Below are 21,058 nucleotides of genomic sequence, written 5' to 3'. Positions count from 1 at the left end.
GAAAATTTCATCTCTCATCCCTTCACTATTGCTTGTACAAAAGAAATTATATAAGTTTCATGTAGATTCTCAATATTTTTGTTGGCATTCATTTCAATGCTTTTAGTTAGAGGGTAATTACCATGAATTGAATTCTATTAAATCCTCATATCAACTAAAAACTAGTAAATAAAATCTTACATTATCTAAAAGCATGACGTAGTAAACATGGACTATCTCGGTTTTTTTTTTTTTTTCCTAAGAACTTTAACGAAAAGCTCCTGGTACTGTTTACTTTAACGAAAAACCACAATTTTATACTAAAAAAAATCATTCTTGGTACTATTCACTTTACTCTTTATTTGTCCTTATCATTAAAACTCAAAGTTTTCAAGCCATTTTCATTAGTTTTCCTTCTTCTTTTTTTCCCTTCTATGTAACACCAACACAATGACAGTAACTCCATCATCAATAGTCAATATGATTATAGTAAATAGGCGTATAATAGTATACAATGGCGGATTCAAGAAATATTATAGAGGTCAGTAAGAATAACTCGCACAACGCACAAATTTTTTTGGACGGAGTAGCATGCAAATTGGCATTTCATCAAGCCTTAATTGGTAGGCTTGAGGTCATTTGTCAATTCATATTGCAAGCCTATTGATAGATGCCAACAACTTTCGAGCGAATATGTCGACTGATGTCAATAGAGCAAGCATGTTGGCAGATGCCAACATATTCCGAGTGAGCCTTATGGGCAGATGCTACTTACAAAGGCATGATGGCAATTTGTCGAGCAGTTAGAGGACGACTTTCAAGAGAATTTAAGATTTTCAAAGTGCAACACCCAACTCTTTTATGAAAGATGTCTAAGCTTGAAAGGCGTAAGTTGACCCACCTTGAACTAAGGTGAATCTATCCTTGATCGTATTCGCTTTTGAATAATTGTATTGTAATTTCTTTTGGCGAAAAGGTAATTACTATTTACACAAACAATTTCACAAAACCTTGTTAATTTGGATGGTGGTTGAGAAATAATAAGATTATTACATCAAGAGATGCGACTAGTTATAACAGCATTCCTAATTATTTTTGTTTATTTAAAAATGATGTCATTGTAATAATGCAACGTAACAGCAAGCATGCAGTTGTTTATAAAAATTCCAAATTGAGCTGCTTTGTTGACTTCAAAATGTTACGTCCAATTGAACAGGGACACGTATACGCTACCGGTTGGGTGGTCTCGATCAACGTTTGTTGTGTATTTTTCTAGTCTTAATTTTTTGTAATTTATTATTTGGTGGTGCCAGGCTGTAGTGGGAGGAGGAGTAGTACAAGTGGCTGTTGTCGGTCGCTTCATTCCTCCCCCTTTGTACACTGGCTCATTCGCTTCCGACGTCGGATTTTTTTTGCAATCTTACCCCTCGCCGGAGTAAAAGTAAATCTTCTTCAACGAGAACTGGAAGCCCTTACGTCAAACGGCTCAAGGTCCAAGCTCAATAGGACATGGGAGAAACGGAAAAGTCTGTGTAAAAGCTTCATCACAAACGACCTCGGTTTAAAACTACTTTTAGTGATCATATATTGTATTTTATGCAATCAATTTTCCAACGTAGAATTTATATATTCTTCAACATGCTTATTCATGTGGGACTAGTATATAGTGGCCTAGTTGGCCACAAATCATTCAAGTGCATAGCAATACAAAGCAGTAAATCAACACGTTCAAATATATCGTGCCAAGATTTCAGAGAATCATGTCAACTATGTATTACAACATACTGATATTACTTCCAAAGTGCGTTTTACTGCCTACAAAAAAACATGTCGTTATGAATGAAATCAATCAGTATATATTGTATTTTCATCTTTTCACTTTTTCAACTTGAGATTCTTGTATTCTTCAGCAGTATGTAACTACTAACTAGATTTTCAATTTTTAACAACACAAGATATTTTTAAAAGATACTAAACTTTGCATAAAACTTGTAATTTAAATGGTTAAAATTGTTTACCATGCACCCGGGATTCTCTTTCAAATCTCCTCTTCCTCAATATCATTTGTGTAACAATTTACTAAATTTTAATTCTTAGATGAGCCTAGCAATTGAGCCCCACAATGCTGCGGGTTTTAAAACCATATAAAATATGTAGAAAGTTCTAAATATGTATACGATAGACAATACGATTTACATACATGTGGAAATCTATTTACAATCCTATTTACAATAAGGAACAAAATAGTTGTCCAAGGGTAGAATGTTTTGCAAGTTTAGAGCAACGTTGAATTGCTCATTGTACAAAATATTCTATGACACATATGTTGAACTGCTCATTGTACAAAATATTCCATGATACATCCCAACTCGGAATGTCCACTTGGATTTCGAATCAAGCTGTGTTGGTCAACACCAAAAAGGTTACGAAGCCAATAGTGTAGTGATGTGGAAAATATGAATAAATTTAAACCTAAAAGTAACTAAATGCAAAAGTGCGCATGTGATATCAGTGCATAAGTAAAGTACATTAAAATTAGAATAAAAATTATACCATCTAAGATAATCTCCTAAACCAACATTTGCCAAGAATCCTTGTCAACATGAAAGTTTTGTCACTAAAACTTGAATGGATGAAAAATAAGGGTGAGTGGGCCTAAAATAAAACTTTGTAAAATCTTTTTGAAAACGTAATAACCCCTTATTGAAAAACAAGTATAGTTTCCAAACATAATATACTACTGTTTGGACCCGATTTTACACAATTGGTCCGAGTAATCAAGACCGTTGATTGAACAGAGTTTTAGATCGTTGAATGACAAAGTGGTTGAAATGATTTTTAATTATTATTGAGAAATAATATTGTGATTTTAATCATGATGTTATCTCTTAGTAATATATATTAAATTATTTGAACCTAATATTTGTCTAAATCCAATTGATTTGAATGATGGTGGAATATGGGGATATGCACGACGTCAGATAATGAAGCATGTAGTACAGTTCAAACTGATTTGGGATGTCTAGCAGTGGACGTGTAGATTGAAACAGCTTGGAGTGGAGATCAGCATATAGGATTTGATGATCTCCAAAAGGAAAATCATGGTCTTGGATAATGATGAGATAAGGCTATCTCCAACTGAAGGCTGGCCAGAGGGCTCATTTTAGCCCTCTGGCCCTCCAAGATATTAATATTTTAATGAACAGTACAGAGCCAAACATAATTTATTATTTAAATTTAAAAACTACAACAACTTAAATTTAAAAACTACAAATTAAGTTCAAAAAAAAAAAAAAAAAATTAGCCCAAAAAAAAAATTTGAATCCAACGATAACTAGTCGTTGTATTTGAAATTTTGGCCTACCATTACTGTCAGATATAACTGATAGGAATAAGTATAATGCTGTTAGATATAATCGACAGGAATAATGACAAATCCAGACCGCCCCGGGGCTAGCTGGCTGGCTGGATTGGGCTAGTCCGTTGGCCCATTGGCCTTTTTTTGTCTAGTGAGGCCCACGAGCCCTTTGGCCTAACCCTCGGTTGGAGACGGTTTTCGGGCTATTTTCGGTCCTCTGGACCTTTCGGTTGAAGATGACCTAAGGAACCTAGGTAGGCTAGGCCTTTTTGCATGGTGATGTATGTTGTCAGATGAGTTTAAAGGCTATTAATGGAGTTTTGATTATGAGATAAGAAGCCTAGGTGGGCTAGGCTTTTGATGAGATGCGATAAGCCTAGATAGGCTTTTATTTTGTTTGCAAAGTCACGAACAGTAATCTAAAGGATATGCCTTGGCCTTTGACACGGATCAATTTCAGTTCCACAAGTTAAAGTTGTAGTTGGACTCTACAAAATTATTTGGTTTTGCCAAGCAGAATATATGAATGCTATAAATACAGGGTGCGTTGTAACAAATGAGGTCTCTCCAATTCAACACACAAATTGCCTTGCTCAAAGCTTCTCAACAACCTTTGAGATTTTATCCCTTTCCCCTTTCTTCCCGCTAACACATCTTCAGTTTGGACAAACAACACTGTGGCCATAGAATCAGTCGACCAAAGAGCATATTCAGTTTGGATAAACAACACTTCTTCGAGACCAACTGATTATATATCCAAGTCTCGGTCAAGAAGGATTTTCGAGTCCATATTATTATAGGTCATCTTATCAACCTTCTCGGCGAAGTGAGGTGTTACAGGTTACTAAGCTCAGCACATTAAATGCCAAGTTTTTTTTTATGATTGGATATTCACAAGTTAGTTTTAGAGTTCAGCATTCCAACGACCAAACCACATTTACCATCAAAACATACATCTCTTTCGAGTATTTGTGTCCATATAGTCTGGTGCCAGTTCGACGTGCTTATACTCTCACGAATATAATCACTGTGACCAAACCCAACACTAACAATTCGTGAACTTCGCAAGACTAGTAGCTTTGTCTTCAGGCTTTAGAACCCAAAGACTGAGATGTGTTCCTTCCTCAGCCGCAATCGCATGATCAAAAAGTCAGCAACGCGCTCAACGCAACATATTTTACTCCCCGGTTGAGCTTGGGCGTTGAGTTGGCACGCCATGTACCTAACCAAAGGACATAGTTAGCTTATTAGTTACTCGGCCTGCGCGCCACGTAGGCTTAGGCTTAGGCTTGGTAGTTTTTAGGTTCAACAACTACATATAGTAAGAAAATACTTACCGCAAACAGTAATATCTTGAAAATTTCTAGTCGACATAATACTATTCATGGCCATAAATATAACTAAGGCATCTCGTAGGATTATAATGATCTCATAATTCTCATCATTACGACATTTCTTATAAACGTTAAATTAATTACGGCAACACATAGAAAATGCATTATTAATATATATATATATATATATATGGTAAATTATATAAAACTACTTCAACTATGTGTTGAACTATAATCTTATACCTCATGTTTTAAAAATGACAATGTCATAACTCATTTTACGAATTTGTTGCAATGTCATACCTCTGTCAGTTTGTCTGTTAATTTTATTGTTAAATGTTGACGTGACTTGAGGCAAGATCCACTCCCTAGCCAAGTGGATAAAAATATTAATAAATTAAAGATAAATTATTTAATATTTTTATTTAAAAACATGTGGGACCCACCTCTATAATTCACGGAGTCAGAAAAAACTCACAAACTCATCATCTTCTACTTCTCACTCTTCTATCAGATTATGAAGCCCTGCAAATTCACCTTCGAGAAACGAAACCCTAGATTCCCCATCACTTTCCCAAGAAAATTTTCAGGAAAAGATTGAATCTTTCTCAGTCCAAAAGTCCTAAATCTCTCATTTCCGCATCCAATTTTATCTGAATTCCACATTTCCCATTAAACCCTAGATCCCAAATCCAAGTAATTCAATTGGGTAATGGGTAAGGTTCTCATAGAAACCTCCAGGCCCTCATCGTCTTTGTCTTCCCCAACCTCCCACCACCACCGCGTCGACGTCGATCACCAAGAATGTCAACGGGACCCACCATTTCAAGATCAATGGATATTCGATGTCCAAAGGGATTGAGATTGAGAAGTACATAGTGTCTGATATGTTTAATGTGGGTGGGTTTCCGTGGGCCATCTATTTCTACCCGGATGGCAAAAAGGTTGAGGACAATGTCGTCTACGTCTCGCTGTTCATCGCGCTTACAAACAAAGGAACCGATGTGAGAGCGCTATTCGAATTGATGCTTTTGGATCAGAGCAAGAACGAGAGGCATAAGGTGCATAGCCATTTCAGGATAGAGATCTTATGTGAGAGAGAGATAGGAGAGAGATTGGATGTGAGAGAGATAGGAGAGAGAGATGAGAGAGATCGGATGTGAAGGAGGGGGGAAAGAGAAGGGGTGGGTCCCACATGTTTTTAGATAAAAATATTAAAATAATTTATCTTTAATTTATTAATATTTTTATCCACTTGGCTAGGGAGTGAGCCTCGCCTTAAGCCATGTCAGCATTTAACATAAAAATTAACAGACAAACTGACGGAGGTATTGCATTGCAACAAATTCGTAAGATGGGATATGACATTGTCATTTTTAAAACATGAGGTATGAGATTGTAGTTCAAACCATAGTTGAGGTAGTTTTATGTAATTTACCCATATATATATATATATATGTGTATGTATGTATGTATGCATGTATGTTTATATATATATATATATATATATATGTGGAAACTAAATAAATATCTATATAATATTTAAAAGAAAAGACTCACTCACAGTTACTTGTATATATGTGTATGTATGTATGTATGCATGTATGTTTATATATATATATATATATATATATATATATATATGGAAACTAAATAAATATCTATATAATATTTAAAAGAAAAGACCCACTCACAGTTACTTGCAAAATTACATCTGTTCAAGATAGGAAAATCGGAGTCTCCGATAGCAATCGTACCTAAGCATAATATTGTAACCCATTAGTAAAGCTCAATTAAAATGTTTGAATTTGGAAAAATGGACGACGAATTCGGAATCAGCGCGTCGAAATACCCAGGCCACCCAGACAAATTTCATAAAAAGTCAATGGTCAGCCTAAGAAGTCAACCGAGCCGCCCAGGCGATCAACTACGTTAAAACTTTGGAATTTAACTAAATGAATGCCAATAGGGACTCAGGGCATCAAAATTAGCCTTTAAGGATTTCCGAGAAATTTTTTGGAAAAGTCAACAGAAGTCAACTAACGATCAACAGTTAAAGTTAACAGAATATTCCATCACTGGACAAAATATTTCGTTAAAACTAACGACAGGTTAACCGAATATACCTGGGAATATTCTCTCCAAATTCTGAAATGGACCCTGTTCGGATTTGATGGATTCGGGTCAAATTCGGGTTAGGGTTATCAAGTCAGTTTTTGGATCCTAGTTTGGATTTGGTTCTAGTTTATGGGTCAGGTCGACCCGATCCCAATCGCGAGTCTGTTCACCTGTTTTTGGGGATTTTGGCCGGAAAATTTCCCGAGCTCCGATTTAGGTTCAAATCTTAACCATTTTCAACAATCTTTATGTCAAATTGAAGCTAAGGGAAAAGAGAACAAGGATTTACCAACACGAGGTCTAGTCGTGGCCGAGAAGTGGCCAAAAAAAGCTTGCAAACTCACGGGCCCATAGCCTGAGAGTTGGGTCAAGTTCCAGGGGTGTTTCTTGCACTAATTGTCACCAAAATTCATGTGTAAGCTCGAAAATGGAACGTTAAAATGACAAGAAGTGGTGCGAGTCCTTACTGAGGTCGGGAAAGAAAAGGAATTGCCGGTTTTCTCTTCGGTGTTCTTGTGTAGCGAGCACAAAGGGAAAAAGAGTGTTGAGAGTTTGAGATGAAAAGGAGGAGGGAAGTGCAGGATCGGTGGTGATGGCTGGTAGTGGTGGAGTTCACTGGAGTGGGGAGTTGATGATATCAAGGTCTCTGCGTTTACATAAAAAGAGAGCTGAGAGATATGAAAGGGAGAAGATATGAGGGAAAGTGTTTGAGAGTCCCTGAAAATGTGGAAAAGAAGATGACACGTGAAAGAGAGGGAGAGGATGACTGAGGTGTGGGCCCCATAGGGCCATAAAAAAAATCCCACCATAAATTATTAAAATAATCAAGGACCAAAACTCTAAAATGCAAGATTACTAAAGTACCCACACATTCGTAGTTTCGCAAAATTTTAACCATAACTGCGATTTCGATACCGCTTGTGCCCATATGTTTGTAGCAATGAGTACTACACGACTATAGTAAATTAGTAGCTCATACGCATCATGAAATAATGGTCAACAAAAGTCAACAATCTCGCCTTTAGGGGCATTTTCGTCAATTCACTCTTTGAGAAATAAAATATTGTAAAATAAGAGATGAGTCTAACATTCTAGATACATATATACCAAAGCAGTAAACTTCCTTCTTCACTAATCAACGCTTCGTAACTTTCCTTCTTCTTTTTCCCCTTGTTTAATCATTCACAATGATCTTTTCCATGTCCCTTTTGCCAGCCCATTGTTTCCTTGTAAGATCTCCTTACCTTCCCACTATGCCAAAGGATTTGTAGGACTCCACAAACTAAAACCAAAGCTTTTAGCTCATTAACTCCATTGAACCAAATTAAATTTAATAGAAAACATAAAATTAAGAAACTTCTATTATTGTAGTGCTATTATGTTCAAACGGGGGTTATTATATTTAAATGATTTTGACGAGATAAAACTGGTCCACTCACGCTTTGTTTTGTCAACCCCTTCAGGACGTAGCAAGAATAAGGAGAACACCTGTGGTGACGAGTTGGCTTGGCAATGAGGCTTTCATCCTCTGGACTTTGGGTGATGCTTCATTTACTGCAATTTTATTTTGTCTGTACTAATTGCATGATCGTACTTTGGATTATGCATATCACTGCACTTTTATATGTTTACTGTTGTGTGAAACTTCTAACTGCGCTAACTTGATGTGATAATTTTTGTGTCCCAAGTGGGGAGGTTGTTAAGTGAACTTGGTGCAGCTTTGGATTTCTTAATAAAATGAACGCTTTGGTTCAAATCACTTTACATCATTATTACTTTACTATGGCTTTGCTACTGTTCGATGGGGTCATATGGTCTATTTAGTGACGGCCAGCACATTACGAGCTCGTAACTTGTGTTATTGGGTGGGGGTGTGTCAGTTGTAAACTAGATTATTGAGTACATTTATCATTCTACTTGTAAAAAATTTATTAGCTAGTTATTTTACTGAGGTTCATAATTTTACTGACGCTTGTAGTTCTAGTGGGAGAGAGCATTTATTTGACATCCAATACTAGGACTTAAATTTCTCTCCCTTTCTTGTGTCCTTGTCAAGAAAGAATAAATAAATGAATTATAACAAAATTCTCTTTTATTCTTGCCTTTGTCCAATGTGAGATTCTTGGGTAGGGGTTTTCGTGTCATATGAACTTTCTAAGACCCACAAGAGGATATTCTTACTTTTCCCGCATTCAGGTTCATAAGAATGTGTCCGTGTGCTAGACCTGAATGCAAGGACTCTCCTTGTGTATATTTTGAGAAGACGAATGATATGGCACCAAATGGTGATTTGGGGTTAAAGTGGATTCCCTTATTAGTAATACCCATGAACAAGTCAAACCATTTTACAGAAATGAGAAAACCCGAGAGAAAAAGTTGCACCCTTTTCACACAATCAAAAATTTCAAGGGAAAGTAAATAGCAAACCATTCACCAGCTGTCATAAACTATAGCATTCATTTTGAAGAACAATACTTGGCTATTCAAAGATGAGTAGGAATTCCTACCAAAATTTCTTAAAATTATTCATTGTGAATTTATAGAACTTCGTGTTTATAATCAGAACCGTTCATATTATAAATCACTCTATAAATATTACCTCTGCAAAAAATCAATTAAAAACTAAGGTCGTTTAGTCATCAAACTATTTAAAAACAAATGAACGGAATTGGTAAAAGCATTATGAACCACCTATGTATTTGCTACAATAGATTCACTAAACGATCTTAATTTTAATTTATTTTTTTGCAAAGATAATCTTTATAGTGTGATTCATAGTATGAACGGTTCTGATCATAAGCATAAAGTTCTGTAATTAAAACACTAAGAGTTTTGAGTAGGAGTTCCTACTCATCTTTGAGTAACTAAGTATTGTTATTTTTTTTCTTCTCTTTAATACACGTAAATATCGAAGAGAAGAAATTTGAACTCGAGACCTCGAATGCACACACATGCCTTTCACTTGTCAATTCTGTTTAAAACGTTGTGAAATTAAAATTATTGTCCTCGAATTGCAGAATTTAGTAAACGACATGAGTTAAGCCACAACAATTGAACAATGTAAAACTTCATAAAAACAAAATTAACCAAAATCATGCTTTCCCCAATAAGTAAAGATAGTTAATGTTATGTACCATTTTATATACGATATTTTACGCTATCGGTTGGGGAAATTGGATAAATCACATAATAAAACAGCTGTAATAATTTAGTATCAAACTCATCATTTTTTATGAGAACCTATTTTAAAAATTCTAACACAAATTGTGTAACTTTCATATTGACCACCAAAAAAAGTGAAAGCTAAACCCATAATAATATTGGATCCTTCCCTATTCCTTGTTTTGTCGTCTCCTACTATGTACAGTAATAATGCAAAAGCATACACAGTAGAGAGTATGATTCTCTTCCCTCCCACCCCTTTCTATTTAAACGATTACGATTAAGTCACGTTAACATCTTGTTTTGAATTTTTTATGTAGTGAAAAGACAAAAAGAAGAGTGTGAAAGGAGGAGAGGGAGGGATAGTAATAGGAGGGGAGAGAATCATACTCCACGCATCAGCTGTTATGTTGAAAAGCCGGTATTTAAGTAAAATCAAATCGTAAACTTCATGTCATTTGGCTACAAAAGAGGAGAATCCTCTGGCCAAATTTAACATAAAAAGTAAACTAGTTGCAGCCTAATCTAAACACACATGGTTATTGCTAAGCGCTTCATCATCATTGTCATTAACTTTTGCTCTTCAATGTACAAGCTCAATCCTCTCTCTGTGTTTCCATTTTGAAAAGCTCATCAAACTGTATAATGTTGTTGAATTGTATTGATGTCGAGCCATTTGAGCTTCCCAACTGACTCAAGTTAACATGGCCCTTCAGAGTATGCAACTCCCGAAGCCTGCAACCAAAACGAAAAGTCTTTTAGGCCATCTCTAACCGAAGGGTTCAGAGGGTTAGAGGACCGAAAATAGCCCAAAAACCGTCTCCAACCGAAGATTAGGCTAAAGGGCTCATGGGCTTTAATCAAAATTTAGTATTGAGATGATTATATCATAAGAATATAACTTGTTTATGAGCTTTAATCAAAAAGGAAAATTCGAATAAAAATTTAAGTTCATAACTCAAAACTATTACCATGAGATTATCTTTTCAACATAATTGAATCTTCTTCTAAATTGGATAGACCTGTTTTATATGAACTAATTAAAAAAGGAATTAGCTTTTATATGATGAAACAAAAGACTAATTATAAGGTTTGTAGACCTTGTTTTATATAAACTCAACGAAAAAGGAATAAAACAAAAAAAGAATTAGTTTTTATATGGTAGAACAAAAGGGGTTTAACAAAAAGGGTTTGTAAAAAAAAAAAAAAACTAGAAGGATCTTGACGTGAACGAATTTCGACCCCATGACCTCAGGGTTCTGTCAAACTCCACTTACCACTACAGTGCTAGCTGACTCCAGGCTACTATTGCATTTGAATTTTTTTTTTCCAGATAAAATTTAAAACAATAAAAAAATAATTCTAATTTATATCTAAGCCATATACACCATTTCTCACATAATTTTCACCATTTCATACTATTTTACTTCATTTTATTTCAATTCTTTACATTCTATATTAATTCAATTAAAATAATAAATTATGTAACCATATTAATTCAATTAAAATAATAAATCAAAATAAGATAGTTTAATTTAAGTAACCATATTAATTCAATTAAAATAATAAATTATGTTTGACCTATAATTCTTTGGCTCTCTCAGTTGGAGATGGTAAGAAATATGGTTGACACTGTTCATTAAAATATTTATTTCTTGGAGGTCAGAGGGCTTCATTAAAATATTTATATCTTAGGGGGCTATAGGGCTAAAGGGAGCCTTTTGACCCTTATTCAATTGGAGATGGCTTTATTTGGCCAAAGAGGCATCAGGCTGGCCAAATGTAGCCTTCCTCTTAACCCTTTTTTTTTTTTTTTTTTTTTTTTTTCTGGAGTTCAGCTCATCAGTTGCAATAATTGATTCAAATTTAACGTCTAGATTTGAAAACATTACAATGTAGTTTAATTAAATTAACTAATAAATTTAAAGTATAAACTTAAAACTAATGAGCTAAGCTATGTTTAGCCCCTCCAGTTGGAGATGGTATATGAGTATGGCCTGATACTGTTCATTTAAAAGTAATATTTTGTAGGGCTATAATTCTGGACGGAGCTATATTTAGCTCTTTCGGTTGGAAGTGACCTAAATGGGGGCAAAATCAACACTACAATGTGGTTATGAACATAGTGTATTTTGTGTTTTAGTATATATTGAATTTAAATTTAGATTCACCCATGGTAAAACATCAAAACTTCTATATTAAGGTTGAATAGACTAGGAACACCTCTTAAGAAACAAAATAATTTTTCTTTGATTAGGGGGCATTAATAATTTTCCTTTAATTAAGGGTTGAAAGCCCTATCAAAGTTTTGATAAGGCCAATACCATACAATGTACCATCCTCTCATACGTATTCTTTTTGTTTGACGATTTTTTACATTTCTTATGAAAGAAGCACATGTTATTTCAAATTTTGTAGAAGACGAGTTCAATATCAATTTTATTCCCTCACCATTTAATATAAGGTTTTTATTTTAATAACCAAAATGGTGTTTGAGATTTGTTTTTTTAAAACCAAAATGGTTTCTGAGATTTGTCTAACTCCTCACTTTAGTCCTTGAAATTTGTAATCAATAGAAATAGCTTTTAAGATTGTTCACCATCAATAATTTTGATTATTCAGTAAAAAATTATGTTAAATAAAATTACTGTAATTTCATAACCAATAGGCCAAAATAATTTGACAACAATTAAGGGTATTTTTGTCATTTTATCCTTGTTTTATAGAAATTTTTCACAAAATGACCAAAATGATTGATTATAGACAATCTCAAAAACCAATTCTATCAATTTCAAATCTCATGAACCAAAGTGAAGAGTTATGCAAATCTCAAGACCATTTTAGCTAAAAAAACCTTTATATAAATATATCCGTTGCTCATAATTTTATTTTATTTTATAAAAAAAAGTAATTTTTCTTTATGTTTACCATTCCATTTGAAGACGGGAATATGTACCCCCATAAAACTTAAAGTACATTTGGACAAAAAATAATTAGAGACAACTCCACTAATAACCCCATTACATTTTGACGAAGGCTAAAACCACTACCATTTTCATTAGCTCTGTGCTTATCCATGTCATGAAACACCTTTCTTGGACTTACAGTCTTTACACCTCTGCTACTACCCACCATACCCACTGCTGTCGACGCAATTGGCTCAAAACCTGCACCATATCGCCGACAGAAAAGAACAAGAAGTACTAGTGAAGATTACTTATAGGAAATCCAATCTAAGATTAAGCATGCCTAAGTTCTTTCAAGTTGTATCGCCTCCACTTTTGCACTCGCAACGTCTTATGAACACTCCGATCTCACGCCATGTCCTACGAGGATCAATCCGCATTTGCACTACCATCTGCTCCTCTCCATGTCCTACGAGGATCAATCTGCATTTGCACTACCATCTGCTCCTCTCCGGCTTGCCGTTGTGTTCTTCAATATCTGCAACAAATACCGGTAAGTAAATGCCACATTACACCAAACTCGAAGTGAATTAAATAAAATGGAATATAAAAATGTTAGCATATATAACCTCTGTCTAGTAAACAATCAAGACTTTCAGTAAAAGCATAAGCCTAGTGGCAGTTCTAGAATTGTTTCGAACTCTGTCAAGGTTTTCGAAGGACGAACACTTTCCAATCATGCAAAGAAGTTAGGTATTACTCAGTATTTTCCAATTCAAACAATGATTAGGCGTAAAATCTGGGACTCATACTGATGTTCAAGCCGCCTAAACTTTGAAAATTGGCATGTGTATAGCTTATGAATTGGTTTGACATGCGACAAGGATGTCGCGGGCAACAAACTACATCACAACTTTAGATGGCAAAAAGAGTACCATTTGGCTCTAAGCACGGGAACATTACTCCCGCCCCAACATGGTATAACGTGCAAAAAAACGAATTTCTGATATCTTTTACTGCAAGTAAAATCACATATTAACTATGAACTACCATTGTAACCTACACGAAACACGTTAACTGGGATAATTTTCAAGCCACTAGTCAGCGGACACCATCACATTTATAATACTATTATACAAAGTTCCAACACTTCTGCAACTTTTTTGATTATCAAGCAAAGAAGTAATGGATTTGGTGAGGTTGACCCCACAGCCCCTACCCTAATACCCAATTCACTACACTTTCCACCTTTGATATGAAGTGATAAGATGATACCAAGAAGGCCCCTCCTCAACAGAATTGTACATTTATCCCATCAAAATCATCTTTCCTAGAATACCCCTAAACCCAAATCTTTCATCTGTCACATATTAACAAATTCATGGAGTTGGCTACAATACTTACAAGTACTAGTACAATCGCCATCTAACGATAAGATATGTTGTCCAAAGAGCATATCTGGCCGTCAGATGATGATAGTATTAAGTACTTAAGTATCGTAGCGAGTCTCGCTAGTTTTGAAGGAATTGGATTATTGAATGGGGGTGGTATACTAAGTCCTGGTTTTGTGAAATTGGGTGCCTCCTCACCCGATTATGGATTAGTAAACATGCCGTAAAACACCGATATCATAACGATATATGGGGAATGATATAACATACATGTCTAAGCATCTGATTCTCATTCTGCAAAGTGGAAAGCCTCTCATCAAGCTCAGAATTCTTCTGCTCCAATTCTTTGACTCTCACTTCCAAATCATTCAAATATGCCTTCTTCCTCTCCCTTGCTTGCTGTGCTGAAACTCTGTTCCTCAACAACCTGTTATTTTTGCACCCACAAAATTACATAAATTCACCAAAATACCAATAAAAAGGGCAGAACAGTAAAATCATCCAGAAAGAAGTGCATCTGAACCCACCTTTTCAGCCGCTTGCTTTCCTTGTCTGCTGGATTTCTTCCTCTCTTTCTCTGACTCTCACCAGCCGTTTGGACCTGGTCTGGACCGGCCAACGAACCGTTTTCCCGGGCGGAAGCCGACGCTCCTGCCGATTCGCCGCCGATTTCCGGCACTCTTCCGATCTCCTCGTCGCTTTCCATGCCTAGAATTTAGACAAATCGAAATATAATTTTTGAACCCAATAAAAGAACAAAAGCATAAACAAATATACAAAGTCAGCTCCTTTTTATCTTAAACAATGCAACAGGACAGAGTTTTCCCGGATCAAAAATCCATTTCCCGGGAAACAACGACCCAGTTTAGAAAATTGTCGATTCTACAAAACCAGATGAGAAAATTCGAAGTCCTTCCGATTTGCAAAGATAAACAGTCGACCACGAACAAAATAAGCTGTACTTATTGAACAAAGCTTTCCCCTTTTTATCCGAGACAACGTAAAAATAGAAGACTTTTCATCCAAAAAGAGCATTTTCCCGGGAAATAACAACAACCCAACTGAGAAAATCCTGGATTTTACACGACCCAGGTGGGAAATCTCGAAATTCTTCTGATTAAAAAACAAGTACACAAATTTAAACAAACAAAGCTATACTTTCTGGAAAAGAAACTTGAAAAAACTACATAAAAAGTTGAAAAATCAAAGTCAAACCTTCTTTTACTTCAAGATGGAAAGCAGAGCTCGAAGACCTTTCGCTGCTGGAAGGCAGAGAGCTCGCAGCGAGGGAGCTCGTCGCCTGCTCTTGCATTTCTATCTGCTAAATCCAATCAAACAGAGAGAGAGAGAGAAATAAAACCGAATTTTCTGCCGGAACAAAATTAAAAGAGCGGGATATTAGTGTTTGAGTGAGTAAGTAACAGAGGGGAGAGGATTAGCAGCCTTCAAAGGCTGTGCAGATCTGAGGGCTGTGGGAGTGTGAGCGTGGAGGGTTTTGAGCCATGAGGGGTGGCAGTAATCAAAGGTTTGGAGGGAGGGAGCGTGGAGGTTTAAAGACCGTTGGATTGGGGTTTGATCGGACGGGTTTTGTGGAGGGTTGGGAGGGAGGTGCGGTGAACTGGGACAGTGTGGGACCACATTGTGTGCTGGATGGAAAGTGCATGTATTTCTTGATAACGGGGAAGCATCGAGGGGGTTAGTTTGCCATGGAATTTTGTACCACTTTCTTGATTTTTAGAGTTGGTTTGGTATTACTGTACTTTGAAAAAAAATTGTTTCTATTGTACTGTGAGAATAAACTCATTTTTACTGCTTCACTTTTTCATCTTCTTTTCACCCAAAATTGTGAAAATAAGCTGTTTTTAAGTGTTTACCAAACACCTTTTTGAGCTTATTTTTTTTATACCCACTTTTTATAAAAACACTTCAGTATTAAACCAGTACTTAGTATGATGTCTAAAACTTGCTAATTTTTATTGACTTTTGATGTTTTTAGCTGATAAGTCTGATTGATTGTGATCACGAATAGGATGAACACTTTTTCATAATTTCCCTGGGCCTGAAAGAAAAGGATAACTACAGTTTGATACCCGTTATTCCTTAAAAAAAAAAAAGAAAAAAAAAAAAAGAAAATTTCTCTGTTGACCTTATAATTTTGTTAATGTGACTATTGCCTAACTGCATAAATTTTGGATATAGACTGCCAACTATTAGTCCAACAGTAATTTCAAAATTGTTACTGGAGTTTGATTTCACAGCGGAGTTTAACGTCTTTTCTTACAAATCAGTTTGCAGGGACAAATTATATACATATGTGCTCGAGCAACATGTATGCTGGATTAAGATAGTTGTTACGATGTATGTGCACATTATTGAGCACAGACAAGTTATATCCGTCTCAAAAGAAATAAATGACCACTATCAGACCAGTGCTAATAAAGTGGGCTAACGAGCACGTTGAGCACAGACAAGTTATATCCATGGGCTCGGACAACTTGTATACCGAATGAAGATGGTCGATATGATTCGTGTACGTATTATCGAGTCGTAGAATACAAAGCTACCTTATTTCTTTGGATGAATGGTAGGTTATTCCTTGTCAATCACGTACGAATTGCGATCAAGATCTTTTGAGAGTTGTGGAGGGAAAGGACTTGAAGATGGCCCAATAACAGTTAGGATTGACAACTCCGCAAATTCGTGATTTTTGAACCATGAGTTTCCCTTTTGATTTTAGAACATAAATCTACTGTCATAGAAAAGACATTAGAAATCTCTAAATATCCCCTTTGAAGATACCAACTTGAGATGTTAGGTTCCAGGTTGCCTTCCTAATTTACAACAATGTAACTTCATTTTTGGGGTCTTAGATGCAACCGTTGGATCACAACTATAAGGAACAAAGACAAAGAAAATGCGGTTTAGGTACTACGATCTAGTACTTCTTTTATTCATCTGTAAGTGAAAAGTCTTATGGATGTCAAATTTGTTACCAAATTAAACAATATGACTAGATTGTTCTCTGTGTCCTTAATAATAAAGAAATTTGTCTAAAAGTCTCTTTTTGAGAAAAAAAAAAAAATTTTTTGTCAAAGAATTTTTAGTCGGACTCCCACCGAAAAAAAAGAAATTTTTGTCAAAGAATTTTTAGTCGGACTCCCACCGAAAAAAAAGAAATTTTTGTCAAAGAATTTTTAGTCGGACTCCCACCAAATTATTATGACTAGTAATTTTACGGTTATCTAAAATCTCCTACCTCTTTGTTTATGTCGCGTTGCATTCAAAAAAGAAAAATACATTCACAATCAACTTTATCCATGGATTACACTAACAATAGTGCAAATTGTAAAATACGTATATATAAATGACATATTATTGAATTTAACAGTTTAATATGCATTGAAGAATCCAACTAAAATAAACGAATAGATGTAATTCATGTATACTATACGTAGACGTATCGTCGTAAACATTGACGTATGCGAGAACTCTACGAATGGATGCTATCACTCGTAGGTAGACTGATATTTGAGGTGGACCCAAAGAAATTTTACCAAACCTTGTACAAAATCCTTCATGACATGAACGAATGGTCTCTTGCAATTTATCAACACATATATATTTCGACCCTTTTTTGGCTAAATACTTCGTCTTTTTCTTCCAAATCATAAGCAAATGGAGATGGGCTTCTACCACCATGTCCTCACCACAAGCAGGGGTTGTCGATTTCCTGAAAAGAGCACGAACAATAGTATGGCTGCGGGGAAGAATTGCTTTTGGAAGAATGTGGGTTCTTGGTTGGGACAGAATGGCTGCGGGGGCTTATCGTCCCATATCAACCCTGACGAGCCTTGCCTCATATCTGTGGAGGCCGACCTTGCTGATGTTGCCATGGCCTCTCTCAATCGGTCGACAAGTTGTGATGATGTTTGGGTTTTGGTGTGGGCAGCAATTGTGATAATACCAATCTAGATGATTAGGCTGTTTTATATAAGAGAGGACGAGAAGATTCCAAAGGGAGAAGCAAGGCCATCTCAAACTGAAAGGGCTATGTTTAGCCCTGTCTACATTATATCTCTGCAAGAAATTATTTTTTAACGAACAATATTAGATCATATTATATACAATCTCCAATCGAATGAGGTGTTTTTTTTACTCCCTCAATAATGTATTATTTTAAGTTTGTTGTTTAATTTTATTTGTTAATTGAATTAAACTATCATATTAAAATAAGATTTCCGAACATATTTTGAAATACAACACCTTAAATAATATTAAAAGTACAACTTAAATACTAGAAATTACAACAACTTAAATATTAAACGAGTGTTTGCTGTGAATAAAATGTGAAGAATTAAAATAAAATAAGATAAGATAATATAAAAGGTGAAAATGATGTGAGAACTAGTATAGGAATAGCTTAGGTATTTGAAAAAAAATAATTAGAAATTTTAATTATTTTTTCAAATTTTGTCTTATAAAAAAAAAAATCACAATCCAATGGCTAGCTAACGTCAGCTAGCAAGTGGATTCCTGAAAGCTTGGGCCCTTAAACTGGCTCGCTAGCTATGTTTGCCCAGCTCGCTGGCCATTTAGCTGGATTTTAGCCCTATGTGTTCCAAATTTTTTTGGCCCAGGCTTCCATTAGAGATAAATTTTGTATTAAAACGAGCTATGTTTCAACTTATAATCCTTTGGCCAGCCCAGTTGGAGATGGCCAGAGCTGGCTCAAGAGAATAACACGCTTTCGGTTAGTCTAATCTTATGCTTAAAGTTGTTGCTTATACTGTATGGGTGTAAACAAATTCTGTTTGTCTTTTAGTGTAAGATCAAAGTTGTCTTTTCTATAAACGCCTTCAAGGGTTTCAACCTGTGCTTTCTTCAGTCTCTTTTGAGCAGAAAACTGTTGTTGTCTGGCATGAAAGGGCACCTTCACTGCACTTTCAAGCTCTACAGAATCTGTAGTCGTTTCCACCACGGTTTCTCCGGTTGTTTCCGCAGCAGTTTCTACAGACTTCGTTTGGGACACAGACACCACTGTCGCAGGTTCAACAGGCAAAGCAGTACACATCATCAAAAGAGTTGGAGGGGGCTCACGAAGCAATTCGAGAACAACAGCCCTGTCAAGACAAAGCTCGGATGCAAGAGTTTTTATCTGCAACAAAACGAAGAAGCGAAAATTGAAATTGATTATAGTAGTATATTTGCCAGCATAACGAAAAACCCCCAAATATCGGGAAGCAAATTTTCACGAACGCTAAACAGGAGTTTACATAAATAGGAGTAGACATATAATCTCCACATTTCCCCGGCCTCCTTAGAAATCGAAAACTTATTTCGAATCAAAGAATCACTATCAAGCAGGATATGAAGCATCCAATATCTTCAATTTCGTCTTCAGGACGGTAAATGTTTTCAAAGATTCATCAATACAAAACCCAAATTCAAAGAGAAACCGAAACACTTACGCTTGTTTTGCGCCGACCAACTTTCAAAGCAGCAGCCAATCTCCGCATCTGCCAAGCCTTCAGCTTCACCGGAGTTTCCTCTTCCTCTTCCTCCTCCTCCTCATCGTTATCATCATCACCGTCAATTCCCAGTGCCTCTGCCACTTCCTGCTCGAGCTTAGCAAGCTCTTCTTCCGTTAAATCCTCGTCGTCATTCTTGAGATCCTCCTCCAGCAACCTAAACAGCGCATCAATCGCATCCTCATCCACATCCTCCTCCTCCACCTGCTTCACTTCCTTATTCCCCAAACTTATCTACATTTCACCGCAATTCAAAAGCACAATTTCAGCAAAAAAAACAGGAACTTTTTGAACAAGCTCATTTCTTAGTTCTTACCTTCTTTATCTTCGTTTTGGAGGGCGCCACTTGGGCGCGGTGGTTCCGGCGGCGAGCCAAGGCAATGGCGGACGAGAACCGAGTCGGGAAGTGACGTGGCAGAACAAGATTGGTGGGTGACCGTTCGTGGCGGGAAGAAGACGGTAACGGTAGAAAGTGAAGCCCCTTGGGCGTGTCGAGCGCGGAAGCGAAAGCCATTTTTCTACGGGAATGTTTTCCGTCAACCGGTGCCGTTTCAAAGGTCGCAGAATCGCACCGCTTCCAGCTCAAACGCCGATGAATAAAAAAGGCGGCGCCTTTCTGCCTCTTGGTTCAGGTTTGTCTACTTATTTCCAGTGTCAGTGTAAAGCGTCTAAACCATCTATAAAAAGAAATATCAAATTATAAATAATAGTTGACGTGACAATCGAAAGTTTTATATTAAATTTTATACTCTTTTAACCGAATTATCAAATATTTTTTATTATTTAAATAAAATTTTAAATGGTTTGTAATTATTAAAAAAATGTTGAAATAAAATTTTTATTGGTTAAAACATTAATAAAATAAGGGACTCACCATTAAATTGAATTAAAAATAAATTTGACATTGATATCAAATTTAACTCCAAATCACAAAGTCTTTAAATCCAATCAACAAATAATATTTCAGTTGGAGAGACTTTTGATGCCAAATATGTACAATAGTTTAGACTTTGTGATTTGGAGTCAAATTTGGGAGATGTCAAAATGGAATGCCATTGTGTATATTTAACATTAAAAGTCTCTTAAACCGAAATGTTATTTACTGATTGGATTTGAAGATTTTGTGATTTGGAGTCAAATTTGACATTAATGTCAAATTTATTTTTAATTCAATTTAATGGTGAGTCTTTTATTCCACTAACATTTCAACCAATAAAAATTTTGTTTAATAATTACAATCATTTAAAACTCAATTTAAATAATAAAATAATATTTGACAATT

At 35.7% G+C, this 21,058-nt stretch overlaps 2 protein-coding genes across 2 annotated transcripts; both read right to left on the bottom strand.

The window, feature by feature from the left end:
- Positions 1–12,814: 12,814 nt before the first annotated feature.
- LOC137718295 (transcription factor HY5-like) lies at positions 12,815–15,677 on the bottom strand. The gene is made up of 4 exons (XM_068457813.1): positions 15,464–15,677; positions 14,776–14,956; positions 14,519–14,675; positions 12,815–13,395 (listed from the first exon to the last, which is right to left on the bottom strand). The coding sequence occupies exons 1-4, from the start codon at positions 15,558–15,560 to the stop codon at positions 13,336–13,338; spliced, it is 495 nt and encodes a 164-aa protein (XP_068313914.1). The 5' UTR covers positions 15,561–15,677; the 3' UTR covers positions 12,815–13,335.
- A 3,151-nt stretch (positions 15,678–18,828) lies between these two features.
- LOC137716823 (protein OVEREXPRESSOR OF CATIONIC PEROXIDASE 3-like) lies at positions 18,829–20,439 on the bottom strand. Its single transcript, XM_068456193.1, has 3 exons — positions 20,093–20,439; positions 19,717–20,010; positions 18,829–19,403 (listed from the first exon to the last, which is right to left on the bottom strand). The coding sequence occupies exons 1-3, from the start codon at positions 20,288–20,290 to the stop codon at positions 19,017–19,019; spliced, it is 879 nt and encodes a 292-aa protein (XP_068312294.1). The 5' UTR covers positions 20,291–20,439; the 3' UTR covers positions 18,829–19,016.
- Positions 20,440–21,058: the final 619 nt, after the last annotated feature.

This window comes from Pyrus communis, chromosome 15 (assembly GCF_963583255.1).
Source record: "Pyrus communis chromosome 15, drPyrComm1.1, whole genome shotgun sequence".
Classification (NCBI taxonomy): Eukaryota; Viridiplantae; Streptophyta; class Magnoliopsida; order Rosales; family Rosaceae; genus Pyrus; species Pyrus communis.
The sequence above is the reverse complement of the archived record's forward strand: the minus strand, read 5'-3'. Positions and strand labels throughout refer to the sequence as shown.

Coding starts and splice junctions, on each gene's coding strand:
- LOC137718295 (XM_068457813.1), bottom strand. CDS start 15,560: ATGCAAGAGCAGGCGACGAGCTCCCTCGCTGCGAGCTCTCTGCCTTCC. Junction 14,957..15,463: donor CCATCTTGAAGTAAAAGAAG/GTTTGACTTTGA, acceptor TCTAAATTCTAG/GCATGGAAAGCGACGAGGAG. Junction 13,396..14,518: donor AGAATCAGATGCTTAGACAT/GTATGTTATATC, acceptor TATTTGTTGCAG/ATATTGAAGAACACAACGGC.
- LOC137716823 (XM_068456193.1), bottom strand. CDS start 20,290: ATGGCTTTCGCTTCCGCGCTCGACACGCCCAAGGGGCTTCACTTTCTA. Junction 20,011..20,092: donor CCAAAACGAAGATAAAGAAG/GTAAGAACTAAG, acceptor GGTGAAATGTAG/ATAAGTTTGGGGAATAAGGA. Junction 19,404..19,716: donor TTGGTCGGCGCAAAACAAGC/GTAAGTGTTTCG, acceptor GTTTTGTTGCAG/ATAAAAACTCTTGCATCCGA.